This window comes from Spea bombifrons, chromosome 7, assembly GCF_027358695.1.
Source record: "Spea bombifrons isolate aSpeBom1 chromosome 7, aSpeBom1.2.pri, whole genome shotgun sequence".
NCBI classification, from domain to species: Eukaryota; Metazoa; Chordata; class Amphibia; order Anura; family Pelobatidae; genus Spea; species Spea bombifrons.
In genome coordinates, this window is record NC_071093.1 from 13,917,046 (window position 1) to 13,937,324 (window position 20,279).

At 38.7% G+C, this 20,279-nt stretch overlaps 1 protein-coding gene and 1 long non-coding RNA gene across 3 annotated transcripts in view; one reads left to right on the forward strand and one right to left on the reverse strand.

Moving 5' to 3' along the window:
* ZNF385B (zinc finger protein 385B) overlaps positions 1 to 20,279 on the reverse strand; it is a 155,808-nt gene that overhangs the window by 43,412 nt on the left and 92,117 nt on the right. For both annotated transcript variants that reach the window (XM_053471017.1, XM_053471019.1), the window contains one exon: positions 1,908 to 2,050. In XM_053471017.1, coding sequence (XP_053326992.1) covers positions 1,908 to 2,050 — 143 coding nt within the window. The remainder of the gene's footprint in view (positions 1 to 1,907; positions 2,051 to 20,279) is intronic.
* On the forward strand, positions 18,971 to 19,671 carry LOC128501515 (uncharacterized). The gene is made up of 2 exons (XR_008355042.1): positions 18,971 to 19,363; positions 19,617 to 19,671. It is a non-coding gene; the product is annotated as an uncharacterized LOC128501515 (long non-coding RNA).

Genomic DNA, 20,279 nt, shown 5'->3' on the forward strand with positions numbered 1-20,279 from the left:
TGAAGCCCTAAAACCTGACCGTGTTATGCTTTCAAGGACAGAAGTGTCTTAACCTTTACCTAGTTCAATAATGTAGTATTCAGAGTTTGAGGGGTTTCCAAGAACATATTTAAAGAGACAAAGAGGAAAGAGTTCACTCATATAACCAAGGTAAAATCTGAAAAGTCCATAGAAAAAATGAGTTAATTTTAGATTAAATTTTAGATACATTTTTAGTTGGTCTAGTATGTATGAAACACTTCATTCTTTGAAGGACCGTCTTAGCATCTCCATTTTCTACAGAGATTTGATAATGAGAGTCATTCTATGACAGTAACTTTTTCTGCATTTTAGTTTTAGGTCAGTGGGCTGCAGGATAATGGAACAAAAATCCATGAGCTACTCTCAGGGGAAATGGTGTAATGGCTTCTTCCAAACAATTTTTCCTATCAGGAGATCTCTTCTACTAATCTTCCGTGTTATACTGTACATGAGACATTCGCTGACTGACTTAAGAGTGTCTTTCTTTGTGAAAGAGTGTAATGTATATTATTCCAAATAATAAAGCAGCAAATATTTTGATGGCATATTTGGCAATCTGAAAAGTAGCTGGCAGAAATCTGGACATGTGCAAATATATTTTAAATACAGGTATCATTTCAACCAGGGGTGGCTTTGGGGGAATAATCTGTAGTGGCAGCACCAACCAACAGTTTAGTGCCCTTGGCAGCTTGGTCGCTGACAGGATATTTGGGGACAGTTAATAATTTAGATTTCTTCTTTGAACTACCTACTTTACCAATTTCTGCCCCACATTTCTGGGAAGACAATGCATTCTGCAATACAGATGACCACACTATGCTGTTCTCGTTTTGAGTCATTCAATGACTGCATAAGCATGAGAGTAATAATATTCACTGAACACTTGCCTGTCAAATAAGTTACAAAGATAGTGAGGAAATAGCCCTTCAGCTCTGATTAAAGATGTTCCTTCAACTTGTTGAGTAGATTTTGACTTATCTATAAAACAGTAAATCAATTGTTCTCTCTCCACAAAAATCAATGTAGCTAACTCTACTCTTCTCTTAGAAAGGATTACAATGACTGGAAAGAAACCATATTTTAAAGGGGATGTCCCTTAGAAAACATATGTTTCTCCTTGAGCATAAAATACGGTGCTGTATATAGTAATGTAGGTTAGCATTGGCTAGTTAGTGCCAATCAGGAGACCAGGAGACCCCAATTGTTGTCGGTCATGCGACAATTTGGGTTACTTTCCCTGCTCAAACACCACAACCCCCCAATTCTTTATGGCGATGCTAACATAGTATGTTCTTCCATAGACTTTATCAGTCTATTATTTGATAAGGATTCAGGGTGTTCGTCTACAGATAGCAAAGCTGGACCACATCCAAATGGCTTATATGCAGCTGCCTGAAAACATCTGGTGTAGAAACTTCTTGTCAAAACGTGTTTTTAATCTGATACTAGTAATGCAAATGTGGCGAGAGTAAATGAAAAAATTGTTGATGTTAGCAACATTAAATAGACCTGTTACGTTTCACAATGCACTACAAGAAATAAGTTCATGCCGTGGTGTTTATAGATAAAAATGAGCAATAAATAAAATTTAGAGCCCCACTCATCTTAACTTATTCTTCTCAGTATTTTCATAACTATTGTTTATCATTGTTACACCTGACTGATTGTTAAGTTGCTAATTGTTGTTGATTGATTTAGGCAGCCTTTACAGGGAATGTAAAAACATATCCTTCCTTGGGATAATATATCATTATATAAAAGGCTGTATGGAGGAAAAGGGTACAGGTAGTTTTGATAAATGAATTTAGTCTCGCCTAAAGGTGGCTGTGACTATGAATAGTACCCGTTTAAATGCAGAAAGAGGGTGATATGACATTTGTACTCACTGTGTTGAAATTTGGGAATAGACCAACAGGGGGACTATTGTCCAATGGGAATGGCATAAATGGTTTCATATCCAGAGAAGGCTGCATCAACAGACTGGGAGTCCGGACTAGTGCTGGTAATGTGGTGGTGTGACATGTGCTACCTGGTAAAACAAGGAAAATTGCAGTTAGTCTTACGTATGTAGCTTTAACCATTTAATGTTAAATGTTTACTTGTGAATTCAGTAAGTACATGGAATGTATTTGGGCTGGGGACTAAACTCCATGATGTCTGAAAAGGTTTATTCACGTAACTATTGGTTGAACATTTAAACAACCTCACTAAACATGATGAACAAATATGAGTTGGTAATACAGGTAATCCCATATACCATCTTTTCCCCATCCCTTCTTTTCCTCTACCTCCCACTTTCTTCTCTTTTTCTTATTTCCTTCTTCTTTAATACCTTTTTTTTCACCAACCCGCACACACTGTCCAGCATCCCTTCCCACACAATGCACAAAAAACTATCCAGCAGCTCCTCCCCATCCCTCACACAGTACCACCAGCAAGGTTACCTCCCTGCATACAACAGATTAGGCAGGTCCTACTCCCTACACAATCATGCAGAACGTTAGGATGAATTGTGGCGAATACAGTGAAGGTCAAACCATAATGCACTTTACTTTAAGCCCTGCCAATGGTGACTTGGCCAGTATTTAAATATATATATATATACAATCAAATATTTAATTTTAATCTAAATCTTAATTTTAAAAGACAGATAGGTAGGCAGAGATATACTGTTTAAATCCTAATCCCTAATTGCATCATCTGTTTGTATAGATGTATATACAAATCATTATATGTGAAACAATGTAACAGGATAATTACAAGTTTCTATATGACTTTTAACTTGAAGATGTGGTGTTACAGAGAACACATTGTGTGCTTTTGGGATTTTAGAAATTGCCAATGGAATGTGTTAAAACTGTATGAAGCTGTCGGTTGGCTTATTCTGGGGAAATAAATTTATCTCTACTTCCTCAAGCCTCACACGTGGAAAGCAGTATTTTCAACGCTGCTCGCTACTTTAATTATAAGCAACTACTGGAATAAAACATAAGTAATCAAAAATATAATAGAACCGAAACATTCATTACAGAGAAAGAATTGCATTACAACGGAAAATAACAGCATCTAATCTGTTTTCGTGCGAAGGTTTGATACTCTTAAAGTAAGATCATTATTAAGAAAAATACATTTTAATTTTCATCTTGAACAAGACACAAGAGATACCAAATGTTCTTCATAATAACTTATGTTATATGTAATAATTATTTCATGATTATTTTATACGTATATAGAATATATGATTATTCCATAACTTCTTTTCAAATAGAGGAAGAATAAGTAAGAAGAATGAGATTGTTTTTCTTTTACATAATTACCAGTTGTCAAGCTAATGGGATAAGCAACAAGTGGGAAGTTTAAGACATTGTCGCACCTGCTCAGCCCTATTTACCACTTTTGTATCTACTTGGAGCCTTAGAAAATTTAGATGTACAGCTGGATTATTTAGTCATGTACAATTTTGCCAGAAACACTTAACTGGCATGAGATTTCTTTTAGGTTTCTGTTAAACGTTTAGAGGAAATATCAAAATACATTTTTTGCTCAGTTTTATTTGCTTTGCCCACTGGAGGGTGCAACTTTTGTCTAAGTGGAACAGAACCTTTAGATAAGTAAAAATGTTACTGTTTTGGGGAAGTATTGTATTTTTATCTAAAATGTGATATAGGTTTGTTGTTCATTTTTATTTTGTGGATGGCAGACCTGTAAAAAATGCCATCCAAAATGTAAACAAGGTCACAGCTTGAGATTAATGATTCTGATTTTGACTGCTCATTAACCCTTGCCGATCAACTCATTTGTCCAACTCATCATAGACTTAGCCTTATACTGAACTGCCATGGGTTCTGTTGAGAATGAGAGACAATTGTCCACCAACTACTTTAGATGGTTGGAAGAGCAAAGTACCGTTCTGTACAAGATCATTTTGTGTCTTAGACATCAACCTACATTAACCTTTTTTTTACACCGTTTAACATGAGCAATCTACAGAATATGCTGAAAGTATATGTGAGACTGGCATAACCAAATATACAATGCTAGAAAGGTGTAAATTATCCATACCCTAAAAATGTGATCACAAAAGAAAATAGAGCTGCAGTTGACAATATTCTTCACTCGCTGTGCCAAGGAAGCATTGTCGGAAGGTAAGAGCCATTCGGCCCTCTAGTCTGCTTAAGTTGTTATATCTAGGAAAGCCTTCTGCTTATCCCATGCATGCTTAAACCCCTTCAGTGTATTAACAACTACTAGTTTTGCTGGGAGGCTATCCCTTACATTCATTCTCTCTCAGTAAAGTAATACTTCCCGATATTACTTTCAAACCTATGTCCTCTTGCTGCTGTAGAGATGCATTTGCCCCATCTGTTTATGACAAATTATTTTGTTGCTTTTGAATGAAAACAGGATGCTATTGTACAGACTTTGCTATTATTATCTATTCCTAATGACACATATATTCCATTATAACCTATAACCTTAACAAGTTTGTATTGAAATGTAAAACCACGTAAGTTATCTGTGAAGCCAGGTAACAAATGCACCAAAAATGTGCGAACGATCAAAGTAACTGTAAACTGTCACGTATCATGTGTCTAAAAGTGTTGTTGCCTTTTGACAAAAAAAAAAAACAAACGGGGGGGGCACCTTTCATATTCTTGTTTGCTTTACCTGATTAGTAACTTCATTATAGTGTTCTACTTAATTACACAGTGGCTCTCTAATTAGGAGATAAAGCTTCCCTTTCTAACCTATGACCCCCGAGGCCATGCTGATGGCCTGTAAGCACATATCTCATTACAATACAAGTGAAATATTTATTTCAAAAGCATGGGTGTATTATAAGACGATCCTGTACAATATGTCACCTGATGATTCACAAGGCTAACTTTTAATTGCGCCTGGATGAAAGGTTTCAGAACGTAAAACATCTTGTCCTTCCGACAAAAGACCAGTAGGCACCTTGATCCAGAGAACCGTAGAGGCTTTCATTTTCTTACATAAAATCAATCATTAAAAATAATTTGAATCACACTTAAAAGAGTTAGGAATGATATAAATTAAGCACCACGCACCATTTCACTGCCACAGCCCTCTGAACTTATTGTTTCACAACTGCACAAGACCATCACTACTTTGTCTCCTTGTGGGGGGCTTATTGAAGGCTGTAAAGAGGGGTCTTACACTTCCTATGAGCGACACATAAAAAATAAGATCCTTTCTCTCCTCCATTGGGATGCAGAGAAGTTTGACAAGGAGACAATGTAGCAGTAGAACAGCATAAGCTGCAGCTTCAAAATGGTAGAAAGCAAGGTAATTGTATCATTTAATATCTTATCTGATCTTATCGGATAGGTTACCTTTATAATAGAATTGTCACTTTTCTAAAATCCTACATTTTACTGTTCTATACTCAAAATAAATGTATGTAATATGGTTAACTGGTTAAAATATTATATTTTAAAGCCCATCTCGTGTGTATATAGTGGGAAAGGTATCTTAGGTTCCTGTTCTTTGGATCTATGTGATTATCCATCAGTCATGTAATTATGTATCCTCTGTTGTTGCTGACTATTTTTGACTGGTTCAGGTAGCCTATGTAAATGTGTGAAATAAAATAAAACTTAAAACTTAAAACAGGAAAATAATTCATGCTGCCTGTGCCAAATCTTGCCTGAGATCCCAGCTTCGATGGAGTGAACATTTAAAGTAAATACATCCAAAACAGTTACCCTGTTTGACAAATACAAAACCAACGTTTAAATCAGTGAATTTAGTTATGCAAGACGCTATAAAAGTTATTTTGCCCTTTTAAGTACTTTTTCGCAAAGCAGTATCCTGTACCATTGCACTAGATGTGCTTTTCAATATGCCGTCGAGAGCACATAACTGTTGCTGTAGCTCACCTATTTGAAAGCCACACCACTTACTATTACAAACCGTTTTGCTTAGTTTATTTGAGCAAAGTTGAGATACAGTATAAATCTAAAATTCTTTGGTAAAAGGTATCAGACTGCAACTGTACAATTGGCCCCCGCTATTTAAAGCTAGGAACGAGCAAATCTCTTATGTGTGACTTGCATGTGCTCACCTCCATGTAAGTGCAGGAAAGTAGTAATAGAAATTATAAATAGAGTGTACTACTGGGTATTGGCCATCAGGGCATATTCTTTGTGTGCCTGATAGCCAGACCAAGCCTGCAAGGGACCATATTCAGTAATTATCTTTCAGGAATTATCTTTCTCTGTTGAATCATGCATACAAATATCTATATACGAAAATAAACGTGAATCCAATGACATAAGGACTACTTATATATATAACCTTATCAAATAAGGTACCTTTAACCTAGTTACTTGAGATGTCATACCATGTGTGAAAGGCTGAACACGATGATCTATGATTGTTATAGAATATAATAAAGTTTAAATTACAATATCAATATGTAAAATACACCAGGGGTTATGTCTAGAATGTCATTCTGGTACAAAATTGGAAAAGTTATCATAGCATCATAGCAACCAAGAGAATAATTCTGCTAACTCTACAATCCCATTGATTGCTAAAGTGATAAGACAACTTTCCAAAATTTGCACTACAATAATTTTGACGCATGACCCCTCATGTAACATATGTCAGTTGATTGCTTATTAGTTTGATCTATGATTCAGTCCACTGAGGAAGCCATGTAGTAAAAGAGTATGCTACATTGTTTCTTTCACTTAGTTTGGAATGCAAAGAAAAGAACATCTATATAATAAAACAGACTTGGGTAACTGGGTTAGTAAAGCAGCATGTCATTACATTGTTTTCAAACTGAGGAGCTAAGTTATAAGCAAAATCCCCACTGAACATTAAAGTAAAATACACTGTTGAATATAATTGATTGATAACCAGTGTCACCCCCTAAAGGCAATTTTATCCTGTCCCCTGTGTCTGTGGTACCACAGGCTTTATTTTGTAGTAATGTATATGTTGTATATATTGTAACAGAGTATGTGGTAAAATGATTGATGGGATATATAACATACCTACTTTGATGGATTATATGTATCTTTTGCAGGGAAGGTAAATAGCCCCAAGATAAGACGTTTGCTGGGCAACCCATCTGCTGACAATTTGGGTTTTTTTTTTTTTGCTTTGTTATACTGCATTCAATTTGTTGGAAAATAAGTATACCTCCCAAAGACATTTATTTATATAGAGGCTTACAAAGAAATGTGTTTAGAACAGAGCAGAGATGTTGTTTTGGTCATTCTGGTTGTTTTGTGTTACTAAATGCACTGAAAACTAGACTTGATCTACAAAGTGATTTTCTTACCCTAGGAAACAGTTGCTTGTCTCCCTTTTTAACAGGAGATGCTACAGACAAGAACTTCTAAGCTAGAGAGACAAGAGCCTGTTAATGAAAGCTCACAAATCCAGGAGATAACATATTAAATGTTATCGGACACTTGGCTTTTTTTGCCCTCTGTTCACAAGATGCCAGCCCCCATCTGGTATCTGTAATGAGCAAAACTGGATCCCACACTCTACAAACAAACTGACTTTGTTAAAATAAAATCCTGAGATTTTAAATAGATGTTTAATATTTATTTAGCTCTTTCTATAAATCTTTGGTAAACCTGTTGGTAATAATATATAAAAAAAATATTTTTATTTCGTTGTGTTTTATTACAGCACATGTAATTTATAAGCCTATCTATTTGTTTTTCTCTGTCTTCTATGAACAATTGGCACTCTCTTTTAAATCATTCTAGAGTCACTTTGTCTTTGTTTCCCATTTATCTTCTGTCAAAGCCTGTTCTGTTTATTAGTGACAAGAAAAACTGTTATACCAGTTTGACTTGATTAATTGTAAAGTTACTGTTAATGTTTGACATCCCTTTAATTTCCACTATGATTGGATTTTGATGCTAAATAGTTGCTACACCACCCCTTTAAGTGTGTCTGTGGGAATATGTGCCTATGTGGCCAAAAGAGCATTTGTGAGGTCTGGCATTAATGTTGGATGAGAAAGCTTGGTTCACAATTCATCTCACAGGTGTTCAATGGGATTGAGGACAGGGCTCTGTGCGGGCCACTCAACTTCCTCCTCACCAAACTTGTCAAGTAACATGTTTGTGGACCTTGCTTTGTGAACAGGGGCACAGTCATGCTGGAACAAGAAAGCACCTTCCCCAAACTGGTGCCACAAAGTTAGAAGCATTTAATTGTCTACAATGTCTGTAGCATTAATGTTACCTTTCACTGGAACCAAGAGTCCCAAACCCTGAGAAATAGCCCCAGACCGTTATCCCTCCTCCATAAAACTTTACAGTTACCAAACACAGATGCATTCATCAGATTTCCAGCTAGTAAAGTGTGATTTATACATACAGTGCCCTTGACTGATATTGTCATCCTTGATAAATATGAGCAAAGAATGCAGTGAAAAATTGTCTTTATTGTTTCACCCTTTGATCTTTTATTCAAAAACTACACAAAAATACTCTGCTCTCATGGATATCAATTACCGTATTTGCTCGATTATAAGACGACCCTGATTATAAGACGACCCCCCAAAATCTGAATATTAACTTAGGAAAAAAAGAAAAAGCCTGAATATAAGACGACCCCAAAGGAAAAAAGTTTTACCAGTAAATGTTAATTCATGTAAACTATTTTTTTTAATAAAAGCTATGATTGAGAAAAAGATTTTTTTTGTTTTTATTTCTTGTATTTTCCAACCTGTCCCCCAGTTACGCACATCTGCCCCCAGGCTTGCCACTCCAATATGGCACTGTGGCCCATGATATGCCTTTTAACCCTCTATATGCCACTGTGCCCCATGGTATGCCTTTTGACCCCCCTATGTTCCACTCTGCCTCCAGAAATGCCTTATACCCCTATATCCCATTCTGGCATTTAGGGGGTTAAAATGCATATTATGGGGCAGAGTGGCATATAGGGAGGTATAAGGCATTTCAGGAGGCAGAGTGGCATTAAGGGAGTTAAAAGGCATTGTATAGAGCACTCTGCCTCCAGAAATGCCTTATACCCCTATATGCCACTCTGCCAATTAGGGGGTTAAAAGGCATATTATGGGGCAGAGTGGCATATAGGGAGGTATAAGGCATTTCAGGAGGCAGAATGCTCTATTAAATGCCCCCTTAACGCCACTCCAGAAATGCCCTATGCCCATTTAACACACACACACACACCCTATACCCCCATTTAACTAACTAACACACACACACACACACACACACTCTCTCTCTCTCTCCCCCCCTCTCTCACCCCCCTTCCCCCGCTCTCCCCCCTCTCTTACCGGTGCTTCCAGCCGGGGCAGCGGGTTGACGTCGCCTTCTGCTGCAGCCGGAAGGAGGTGTGGCTAGCAGCGGGGGTTTGTATGCGTCCGTCGCGTATACTTTCCCCGGCTGTCAGAGATCAGAGTTCCCCGCACCGGTGCCGCACCGGTGCGGGGAAGTCTGATCTCTGACAGTCGGGGAAGGTGTATGCGACGGACGCAGACAACCCCCGCTGCTAGCCACACCTCCTTCCGGCTGCAGCGGACGTTGTCTACGTGGATCGCGTAGACGTCAACCCGCTGCCCCGGCAACACATCAGGAAGCACCGGTAAGTGTGTATGATGGGGGGGGTCGGGTGAGACAGGAGGATCCAGGTCCCCTGCAGCGGTGCGGGGGATCTGGATCTTAGTCTCCTAATCAGACCTCTATTTGAGGTCTGATTAGAAGACGACCCCGATTAGAAGACGAGGGGTATTTTTCAGAGCATTTGCTCTGAAAAAAACCTCGTCTTATAATCGAGCAAATACGGTAATTGCAAACACAATGAAGGTTTATCCAAAAACCATTGTATTGTGCTGTGGACTATGATGATGCTATATAAAATAATAAATGTCATATGAAACAGGCCATGCACATTTAAGTATAATTAAGTATAAAGTGCATTTCTTCCTGTATAATTCTGTTGTAAGGATAAGACAGTAATCCTTTTTTAAACCCTTGGATGACAAAGGATATTAATTTTGCAATCTGATGGATTGCCATATTGGAAGAACCTGTGAATGCTCAATGGGTCCCAGTCTACATTATTGGGCAGAGATCTCTCTCCACCTCACAACACAGGTTGAAGAACCAATGGATGCACTTTAATTTTCAACATTCTGGTGCTTTTCTGAAACAAAACCTCCATAACAGAACTGTAACATAATAGGGACTTGCTTTAGTACCTGTTTTGCCATTATGATATCACAAAAAAATCCAGAGTTTAGAGATAATGGGGCATGTTAAAATTTCAGGAAAACAACCTAAGACTGAAAATTACAGAAATCCGTGAGTTGCCCCAGATATGAGGAGTTGTGTAGGCTTCCCATTTTATATAAATACACAAGCAATGTATCGTTTCTGACGATCCTGTTTTTAATGAGTCACTATAAATAGAAAAAGAACATTGTTTATAAATCAATACACTAAACCTAACTGTTTTGATTTTCTGAATTGTTTATTACTGCCCATTTTCATTTTTCTGCAAACTCCATTGCATGCCAATAAATGTTTTAAATAGGATATCTTAAAAAAAAAAAGAAAAAAGCCTACTCCTTAAAATGTAGCACTTCTGAAGACAATTGGGTCAGATAGCATCCACCAGACTGTCACCACACTCAAATAAATCTGTCACCCCTCTGTAATGATCTTCCTTTGTCGAGGTAATGGGAATGAATGCGGCAAGTCTGGTCATGACTCCAGCGTACAGTATTACGAAAACCCATTAACTCCTAATGTCATTGAGACAAATAAAAATCCACGGCCATATACATTACAAAACATACTTTCATTGTACCAAAAGAAAACATCAATGAAATGTAGTTAATGTATATATGTATAAGGAACCAAATTCAATGTAAGGAACTCTAATATACTACTCTGTCTCAGATACTCCCACAACAACTAGTAACATACCGGTAACGTTCTAATATGCTTCACAACTTCTAAATAAAGATGCGTTACTGTCATTTTATACCTCCAGCCCATTAGGCCACAGATACAATAGACTCTCAAAATATATATATATATATATATATATATTGGACCAGGACCATGTTCTTTTCCTGTCTACTATTCTTGGGGTAATTAAATCTTTTTTAAGGAGTGTGACAGGAGCTCCCTTGTCCTGGTAGGACATTTTTATGACATTAGCAGTTATTTGCGTTTTAGTTCACTGCCTTGGGACACAATGTATAGTAATCACTTGATTGCAATAAAATTAACATTAACACCAAATCACATACAGTATTGCTTAAAATTGTTGATGCACCACTTTATTGTGAATAATTACTATACAGTCTTAAGGGCTTTTTTACTTAATGAGAGGGCTACCTCCCTGAGGTACAACCTCCCAACAGAAGTGGTAAAGGCATGCATAGTATTATCAGCATAGATTTATCCTGAATTTAAGATGGGAATCATTAAGGTTCGAGTTGGAAAATTGGGCAGACAAGATGGGCTGAATGATTCTTATGTGCAGCCTACAGATTGTTTAGCTTTATTGTAGGAGCTGCCCTGAATATAAAACATATTTTATTGGTGGTCAAAGAAGGATTACATTTTAAATTGTTCTAGCAAACGTGATAGAATGTGTGCTTTAGTTATTTGGTTTGGGTTACGGCCAAGCTTTGATTGTTTGTTGTGGGTGTAGCTGTATTAAACAGTATACTGTTGGGTTGAAATAAAGCCAAGACACGCAGGGCCTTTATGGAAAAACGACATGCTGGCACAGTGCACAAGAGCTGCATCCCAGATGACACACACTGCATAAAACATTGTATTTGCTTGAATATAAGTAGACACATTATAAAGTAACACCAAATGAATAATATATATAATAGAAAAAGTAGAGATCATAGCAAAACACAGTGTATATTATTTTAATAATCCTTTACTTGCTTTAGATATTGCAGTCTCTAAAGATGCTGCCTACTATGCTAAGCAAATAAACCTTAGCAGATCTGCCATTATATTATTTTTTATTATTTCATCTGGTGGTTTAATCACAAAAAACACAGCCTAGAATATCTGGAGATGTTTCAGTTTCAATGACAACAACCTACCAGTGACTGCTAAGGTATCATGTGATGACAAAGCGTTCCCAGCAAAGGTATTTAATACAATAAAATGCTATATGTTTTTGGGCAATCAACAGTAATATACATTCTTCCAATCATATATTTTTTACAAAGGTGCTAAATGTAGGAAGACTTTATGACTTTGAACTGACTTCACAGATATGACATTGCCTGCATAACTTTTTGCTGTAGCGTATCCTTTCTAATGCATCTAATTGACATCCTGAGATAAATTCTTGACACTCAGTTAAAGTATCTGTAAAGTCTTCTGTGGTAGAACGTGCATTCATTGTGAGCAGGTCGTAGAAAGGCACCCATTGTACTTGAGGAGGCTCTGGGTAGAACAGTCAATCCTCCGCTAGCAGAGGAGACCGCAAAATCCCAGAAAATACATTATGGTACATAAATTGGCCTCAAACATAAGGTGAGATTAGGAATTTAGTTTGCTTTTCTGAAGAAACGTAGTCATACTGTATCAGGACTGTCTTTAATATTGATTGGACCCTGGGCAACCATTTGCTTGGCCCCATCACTGCGCTCCAGTCCAGTAGCAGTGGCGGAACGCGCCCTTTTGTCTGCACTGCTCCCCGCCGCCGACACCTACCTCAGCGCTGCCCCGACTGGAGTGGTGGGAGCGTGAGGCGTCTGTCTCGGGTGCCGGCTATTCATGCTGAGCGCTGGCATATGACATCATATGCCGGCGCTCAGCAATGAAGCCGCGCACACCGCGGCAGAGCAGCGAGACAGAGGCCTCGCACCCCCACCACAGGACTGCACGGTAAGTGACCTACAAAGGGGGGTAGGGAGAGGGTAGATAGTGAGAAGGGGGGATAGGGAGAGGGTAGATAGTGAGAATGGGGGGTAGGGAGAGGGGGTAGATAGTGTGAGAGGGGGAGAGGGTAGATAGTGAGAAGGGGGTAGGGAGAGGGTAGATACTGAGAAGGGAGGGAGAGGGGGTAGATAGCCTGAGAAGGGGGGATAGGGGGTAGATGGTGTGAGAGGGGGGTAGATTGGGTTGGGGATGGGGGGCCCTTAACAGATTCTCACACCGGGGCCCTGAGGCTTCTAGTTACGCCCCTGTCCAGTAGGTAACGAATAGGTTGGAGGACACCATCAATTGTGGGTGGGGGACTCAAAGGCACCCACCAAAACCTCAGTCAAACCCGGGCAGCTGCCCCTTTTGCCCTGTGTTTAACACAGCCGTGTACTGTATGTTCAAGCTCTTCTCCCAGCCCAGTTTTTACAATGTTATAGAACCTACTGCCGTAACATTTAAAATATAGTTCCTCAATCAGTAGGTAAATAGAAATAAAAGGGATCATTTGTGTGCCATTTATTTATATATAAATATATTTTTTATGCTCTATAAAGTACACTATACTTTTACATTTGCACAAATTACCTAAAGAGGTTTGAACTATTTTACAACCATAAAGCTATACTTTTCCGATTCATTATGTGAACTAACATGTGGATGCAGAGAATGGCATATTTCTTTTAGAAGTCATTTAGTGGTTTTGCTGTACATTAAACTGTTTCCAATGCAATTTAAGTAAAAGGAAGTATTTTTTGCTTTATTTTACTTCGCTTTATGTTCCTGTTGAACATCAACAAAGAACACAGACACAGGTGAACTACTATTAAAGTTAAAAGCCAAATGTGTGTATGTGAGTTAAACTTCTACTTCAAAACGCACTCCAATAAACATCTTAAACATCCACTGAAACATTGACTCCAATATGCATTCGACATGGAAATAGGGCTGTAATTTGGCCCTTTCATCTTAGGCAGTCGAGAACAGCCAAAGTGTGAAATTATTTGGTAAATATCATCAAGTCAACTGCCCCTCCATAAGTAACACCCCTACACCCCCTCTCTCCCCATCTCAACAGGTCAAAAACCTAGGAGCATTAATGGACAACAAGCTTTTATGAACATCTCAAATTGAGACAACGACAAAAGCTGCTCTGAAATCAATACACATAATTCGCAGAGAAGCCCTGTAACTTTTAAAATCCTCACAATGGCACACCAGCCACTGTACAAAAGTGGACTATTATATTTACAGGAGATGTTCACCCCATGCCGTTCCCTCAGAGACCTTCACTCCTCAACTGTTATCACAAAAAACAAAGGCAAACTGCAAAGAAAAATGTGAAAGCTGCTCCCCTTCCGTACTAGGTGCAAGACGCTGGAACAACCTCCCCCCACCTATCAGGATAATAGAAGACCACTCCAGATTCAGGCACAGATGAAAAATGTGGCTTCTAGACAAGGCATTCCCAACCACCACCTCCTAATCTCTTTTGCCTTTCCAGGACCATTCATCTCTTACTGTATTAATATTTCTGCCTCCCTTAAGCACATGGGTTTATCCTGTTCATGCACTATATAAACTCATACCTAGAAAGAATATAGAAATATCAGCTTTCTAAACCTGCAAATAATCACGGTGTAAATGTCTAGCCCCCTACCACCCCTAACTCTTCAGAAAAGGTACAATAATCATACTTCTCAGTTGACAACATTTGCTTATTACTCTTATATGTGTATGAAAGCATAGCACATGCAGTAACGGGCATGGGATGGAATAAAAACCTCATTGTTTTATCTAAACACAAAGATTGCAACTAAACCGCTTTTTAGAAGGAAAACAGTCAATGTTACATTTTCAGTGACCTTTTCATTTCGTGTTCTTAGTGTAAAGGTTAATCTGCCTAAATATTAACTAGCTTAACAAAACAAAAAAAATCTTGAAATAGGTGACAGTGTTTTCCTTTCACATGCAGCTTAAAATCCTTTAATTCTCTAAGCATTTAATGTAATTGTACTTGTATGGGAAGATATTCTCATATTATTATTGGTTTGTTTACACATTTTTATAACACGTAAAGTTAACCCTTTCAGTAGTGGTACTCCTCTGCAGTGGTGAAAAGGTTAAGTAATTGATCACTATTGGTCTGTTCATGGCACACCAGGCCAGCTCACCAACCTTTACTAATACGTGCACCTAAAACAGACCAATACAAATCTAACAGATAACGTGCTCCATGTTCATTATCTATCCCTGTCCAAACATAATTACATTTTACATCATTTTGTCTGTATGTAGAACACCTATAGAAAGTTTTAGGACGTAGCCTGAAGTGTTTAAATCAGATTAAACCCCCAAAGCTCTTCCTTAGTTTCCTCTCACATTTCCCATCCAGGATTTCCATTGCTTCTTCTCCCTCTAGCAAAGAAATAACAAAACCGCACAGTATAACCGATACTGTATGTATAGTATAGTTAGTACGTCCCTTACATTATTTTTACAATATATCGAGTAGCTACTCACGGCTGTATTAAATGGATAATTTAGTGTATCATGCAGCTTCACCAACAAAGATTGTATATTAAAAAGGACCTTGTAAGTGCTTTAATATTCATTCACTAAGCCTGCTAAAGAAACTACGGAGAAACTACGGCTCCGGAACTTGCCTCACATCACGGCCATGTTTTCAAGCCATTCAGTAGTTGGAAAGCACTCCCATTGAAATCATATATGCACCCCCTGAACCCTTGGTGAGCCGCCACCAAGAGACATATTCAGCTGAACTTATCCAATGCAAGCCAAGGAGCTGGCACATACATATGGGGGCATTCTGCAGAATCCCCCAACAAATTTACAAGAGACACCAAAGGGACCCCTTTGCTGTTGTATGCATTAAAGTACATATGATGGATGGAGTGCACCTTTACATTTTGTATTGTAAATCCTGTATTTCATAAGAATGTATCTTGTTTAAACGTCCTGTGTGCTTAATATTCTCTTATCATACATATCAGCATAGTTTACTATATTCTATATCAGTAAAATACAATTTAAACATTCTTATTTTATTGCCATCAGGGCCATTTTAGCTATAACTGAGCTGCCCTCCTACGCTAGTAGTTTCAAACACCTACACAACAGCTCCACTGAGTGAGCGAAAATCAGTCACAAATTACCTTAAAAACCAGACAAAATAATTAGCAGGGTTGCAACAGGGATGAAAATCAACAGTGCTGTGAATTTATTCAAACTGTCTAACTGCTTGTTACTTACCAGTCGCTAGCCGGGTATTAAATCGACTCTCGTACAGGGAAAATGTTTCAGGTCAGTGTCCAGTTTGTGACACGCTTTAGGTCAGTGAACTGAAGTAGTGTTATCGTGGAGATATTTGGTTTAGCAGGAGTTGATAAATCTTATTGAAGCCGAGATCTGTGGCTAGGTAGGATAACTAGCAATTATTTTCTAATCCTGATTTTATCTCTCCTACCCTCCAATCAGCTTCCACCACAGAGAGGCAGTAGCATAACAAACACTGCAGAGGAACGGGAAGCTAATCTATCTTATCCAATGATATACATATAAGGTGAGTTATAATGCAGCACAGTACATTGGTAATGATGGGTAAAGATTAATAAAGGGAACATCAGTGGAGGGCTTGCACATTCAGACTTGTGGATCAAGTAAAGTCGAGTGACCTTAAGGACCCTACCCCTCCCCTGTAACTAACACACAGACTAATACCGTCGCTCTAACATACACACAATCACCCTAACACACACTTACCTGGACTAAAGCCTGTATTCAATGCTGCTTACATACAGTGCAAGATTTCACATTATTACTCCAGGGTCACATGTTGATTTTCATGGCCCCACTGTGTTGCCTCCTCCACAAGCATGAAGGCCACTGCTGGACTGGACTTGTTTTATAGATTTTCACCAGCTCAGGACCAGTTGTCTATTGTTCTATCTAGAAATTTCATAGGATCTATTATACTACATCACCAATTTAATAACCAGCTCAACTAATGATAACAAAAATCCTAAATGATAAATGGTTTTCATGGGTGGATTACGTTATGGCTTTTATCTCAAATGAGATAGGTTCCCTTTAAAAAGTTGGACATGCAGATGTAGATTATAAACATAACAGTGCTGGCAGAAATATAGTAACTAACTACAGAATATGCAGTGAATTCTGTTTAGTATATCTTGGCACCTACGACAAAGGTCAATCGGAGACGTTACCAGAATAAACCTTGAAAGGCCTTTTCAACATTGTCACATCTTATTATTAGAGGCAGAGTGTAATGTGCTCAGTCAGGCACATGGCACATCGGATAACAATGGTGTCACTTATCCTGCATTCTTGGAAGTTAAGAAATTAAACACTAGTTCAGCTACTCCACTCAACACAGTAACTGAACACAGTAATGACAATCAAAGACTAAGTCTACGTGACATGGATACTTGTGTTACATTTGTTAAATGGTTTATACTCTGTAGCTTGTATTCTTACAATAAGAAACTGATATAAAGGCGAGCATCAATTATTTAGTTAAAGGGGAATTGTTGCCAGCACAGTGTTTAGCATAAACAAATACAATTATTGAAACTACCAATAACTTTTTGCATTTTTTACATAATCGATATGGAAATATGTTAATGAAACTTTATCTAGAAGAAGTTGAAACAGGAGCCTATCTTCTCAATTTCCTCTCCTAAAGATATTGCACCTTCTTCTCCTTCCAAACGTTTACAAAATTTTCAGAACTACAATCAGCAACTTCACAAACAGGCAAAGATGATTTAATGAGAGCACTAAACATAAAGGTAATGCGAAAAGGAAGTCGCCATTTTTTTATTACTAAATTAAAATCATCATTTAAATCATATGTTTAACACTAAAAATTAGCTAGTTGCCGAAAAGGTGAATAAAAACTTCAGGTATTTACTACACCAAAATGAGGCATGGAGTGATTTATTTTTTTTAATTTTTTTTTACTTGCCATGCACCAGGGCCGTAGGAAGGGTGAGGCGAGTAAGACACTCGCCTCAGGCGCAGCTGCAAAGGGGCGCACAGCCGATCAGCAGCTGCAGCCTCCAGGACTGGTTGAGTAGATCACAGATCTCCCTAACCAGCTCAATTGTGCTCTCCCCAACCAACCCTGCTCATCGGGCGCCCCCATGGGCAGTGCGCGCCCAGGTACCATCAGCACTGGTCTAAGGGGGGAGGTGCCCGATGAGCAGGGCTGGTTGGGGATATCACAATCCCCCTTTAACCAGCCCAACATTAATGGACCGCTTCCATTCTCCCTAATCACTACGCGCGGGCAAATGATGCAGAGCGCCAGTATATGACATCACCGGGCGCTCTGCATCAATAGCCGGTGCATAGTGATGAGGGAGCACTAAAGCAGAGGCCTGGAGTGACAGCCCTCGCACTCCCACCACAGGATGGAAGATAGAAGATGATGGAAGATGAGAAAAGTAAGAGATGGGGAGAAAGGGGTGTAAGGGCTGTGTGTATGTGTCTGTTTATAAGCTGGTGTGCGTGTAAGGGCTGTGTATATGTGTGTGTTTGTAAGCTTGTGTGTGTATGGGCAGTGTGTGTGTGTGAATCGGCAGTGTGTATGGGCAGTGTGTGTGTGTATGGGCAGTGTGTGTGTGTATGGGCAATGTGTGTGTGCATGAGCAGTGTGTGTGTGTATGGGCAGTGTGTGTGTGCATGAGCAGTGTTTGTGTGTATGAGCAGTGTGTGTGTGTATGGGCAGTGTGTGTGTGTGCATGGGCAGTGTGTGTGTGTGTATGTGCAGTGTGTGTGTGTGCGGGCAGTGTGTGTGTATGGTCATTGTGTGTGTATGGCCAGTGTGTGTGTGTACATGGGCAGTGTGTGTGTATGGGCAGTGCGTGTGTATGGGCAGTGTAGGCATTTGTGTGTTTGTAAGCTGGTGTGTGTATATATGTATGTGTGTAAAGGCAGTGGAGTATAAGGGCAGTGTATGTGTATATATATATATGTGTGTGTGTTTGTAAGCTGGTGTGTATGGGCAGTGTGTGTGTGTGTGTGTGTGTGTGAGGGCAGTGTAGGTATTTGTATGTTTGTAAGCTGGTGTGTGTGTATATATGTGTGTAAAGGCAGTTGTGTGTAAGGGCAGTGTATGTGTATATGTGCATTAATGGGCAGGTGTGTGTAGAGGTAGTCATGTGTGGGCAGTTTATGTGTATATGTGTGTTTATGGGCAGTCATGTGTAAGGGCAGTGTATGCATATATGCGCGTTAATGGGCAGGTGTGTGTAAAGGCAGTGCAGGTATTTGTATGTTTGTAAGCTGGTGTGTGTATATGTGTGTAAAGGCAGTCGTGTGTAAGGGCAGTGTATGTGTATATGCGTATTAATGGGCAGGTATGTGTAAGAGAAGTCGTGTATAAGGGCAGTGTATGTGTATATGCGTATTAATGGGCAGGTATGTGTAAGAGAAGTCGTGTGTAAGGGCAGTGAATGTGTAAATTCATAATAATGGGCAGGTGTGTGTAAGGGCAGTCGTGTGTAAGGGCAGTGTATGTGTATATGTGTGTTTATGGGCAGTTGTGTGTAAGGGCAGTGTACAGGTGTGTGTAAAGGCAACGTGTATGTGTCTTTGTGTGTTTATGGACAGGTGTGTATAAGGGCAGTGTAAATAAAACAACCTCTGTAAAAAAAAAAAAAAAAAATAGCTGGGGTGCACAATTTTCCATTCTTGCCTCGGGTGAAAAAGGAGCTAGCTCCGGCCCTGATGCGCACCGTATACGAGAATTTAAAGACTGCGTTTAGTGTTGCCTCTAATGGAATAAAATGTTTATTTAAAATCTTGGCATTACATGGAGTTATATTAGGTCAGTTTTGTAAAAGTGAGTAAATTTACCTGCAAATGAACATGATTTATTCAGAATGTGCTTTACTTGCCTAGTACTAAGAAAACCATCCTCAGAGATGATAGCGGTGAAATTCACACAGTAATCTTTGCATTAACTCTGCAGGTCATATAATTCAGTGCTTTTACTGATTCTCCGCTGCTCAACTTAAAAAGTTCCTGGTTTGCCGGCTCTGTACATCTCAGAAAAGATATCCAATTCCTAAATATTAAATACATATTTATGGCTAAAATTATACCTTTGCCATTTTATTCTTTATCTAAAGAATATAGTATAGTATACAGAGTAAAGAAAAATTTTAGGGAAACACTATGGTCGGGCAACATACAGCCCACATCAAATGCCTATGGCTGTTAATAAATACAGATGCAATAAACAAATCATTAATGCAGTATATATTTTTTAAA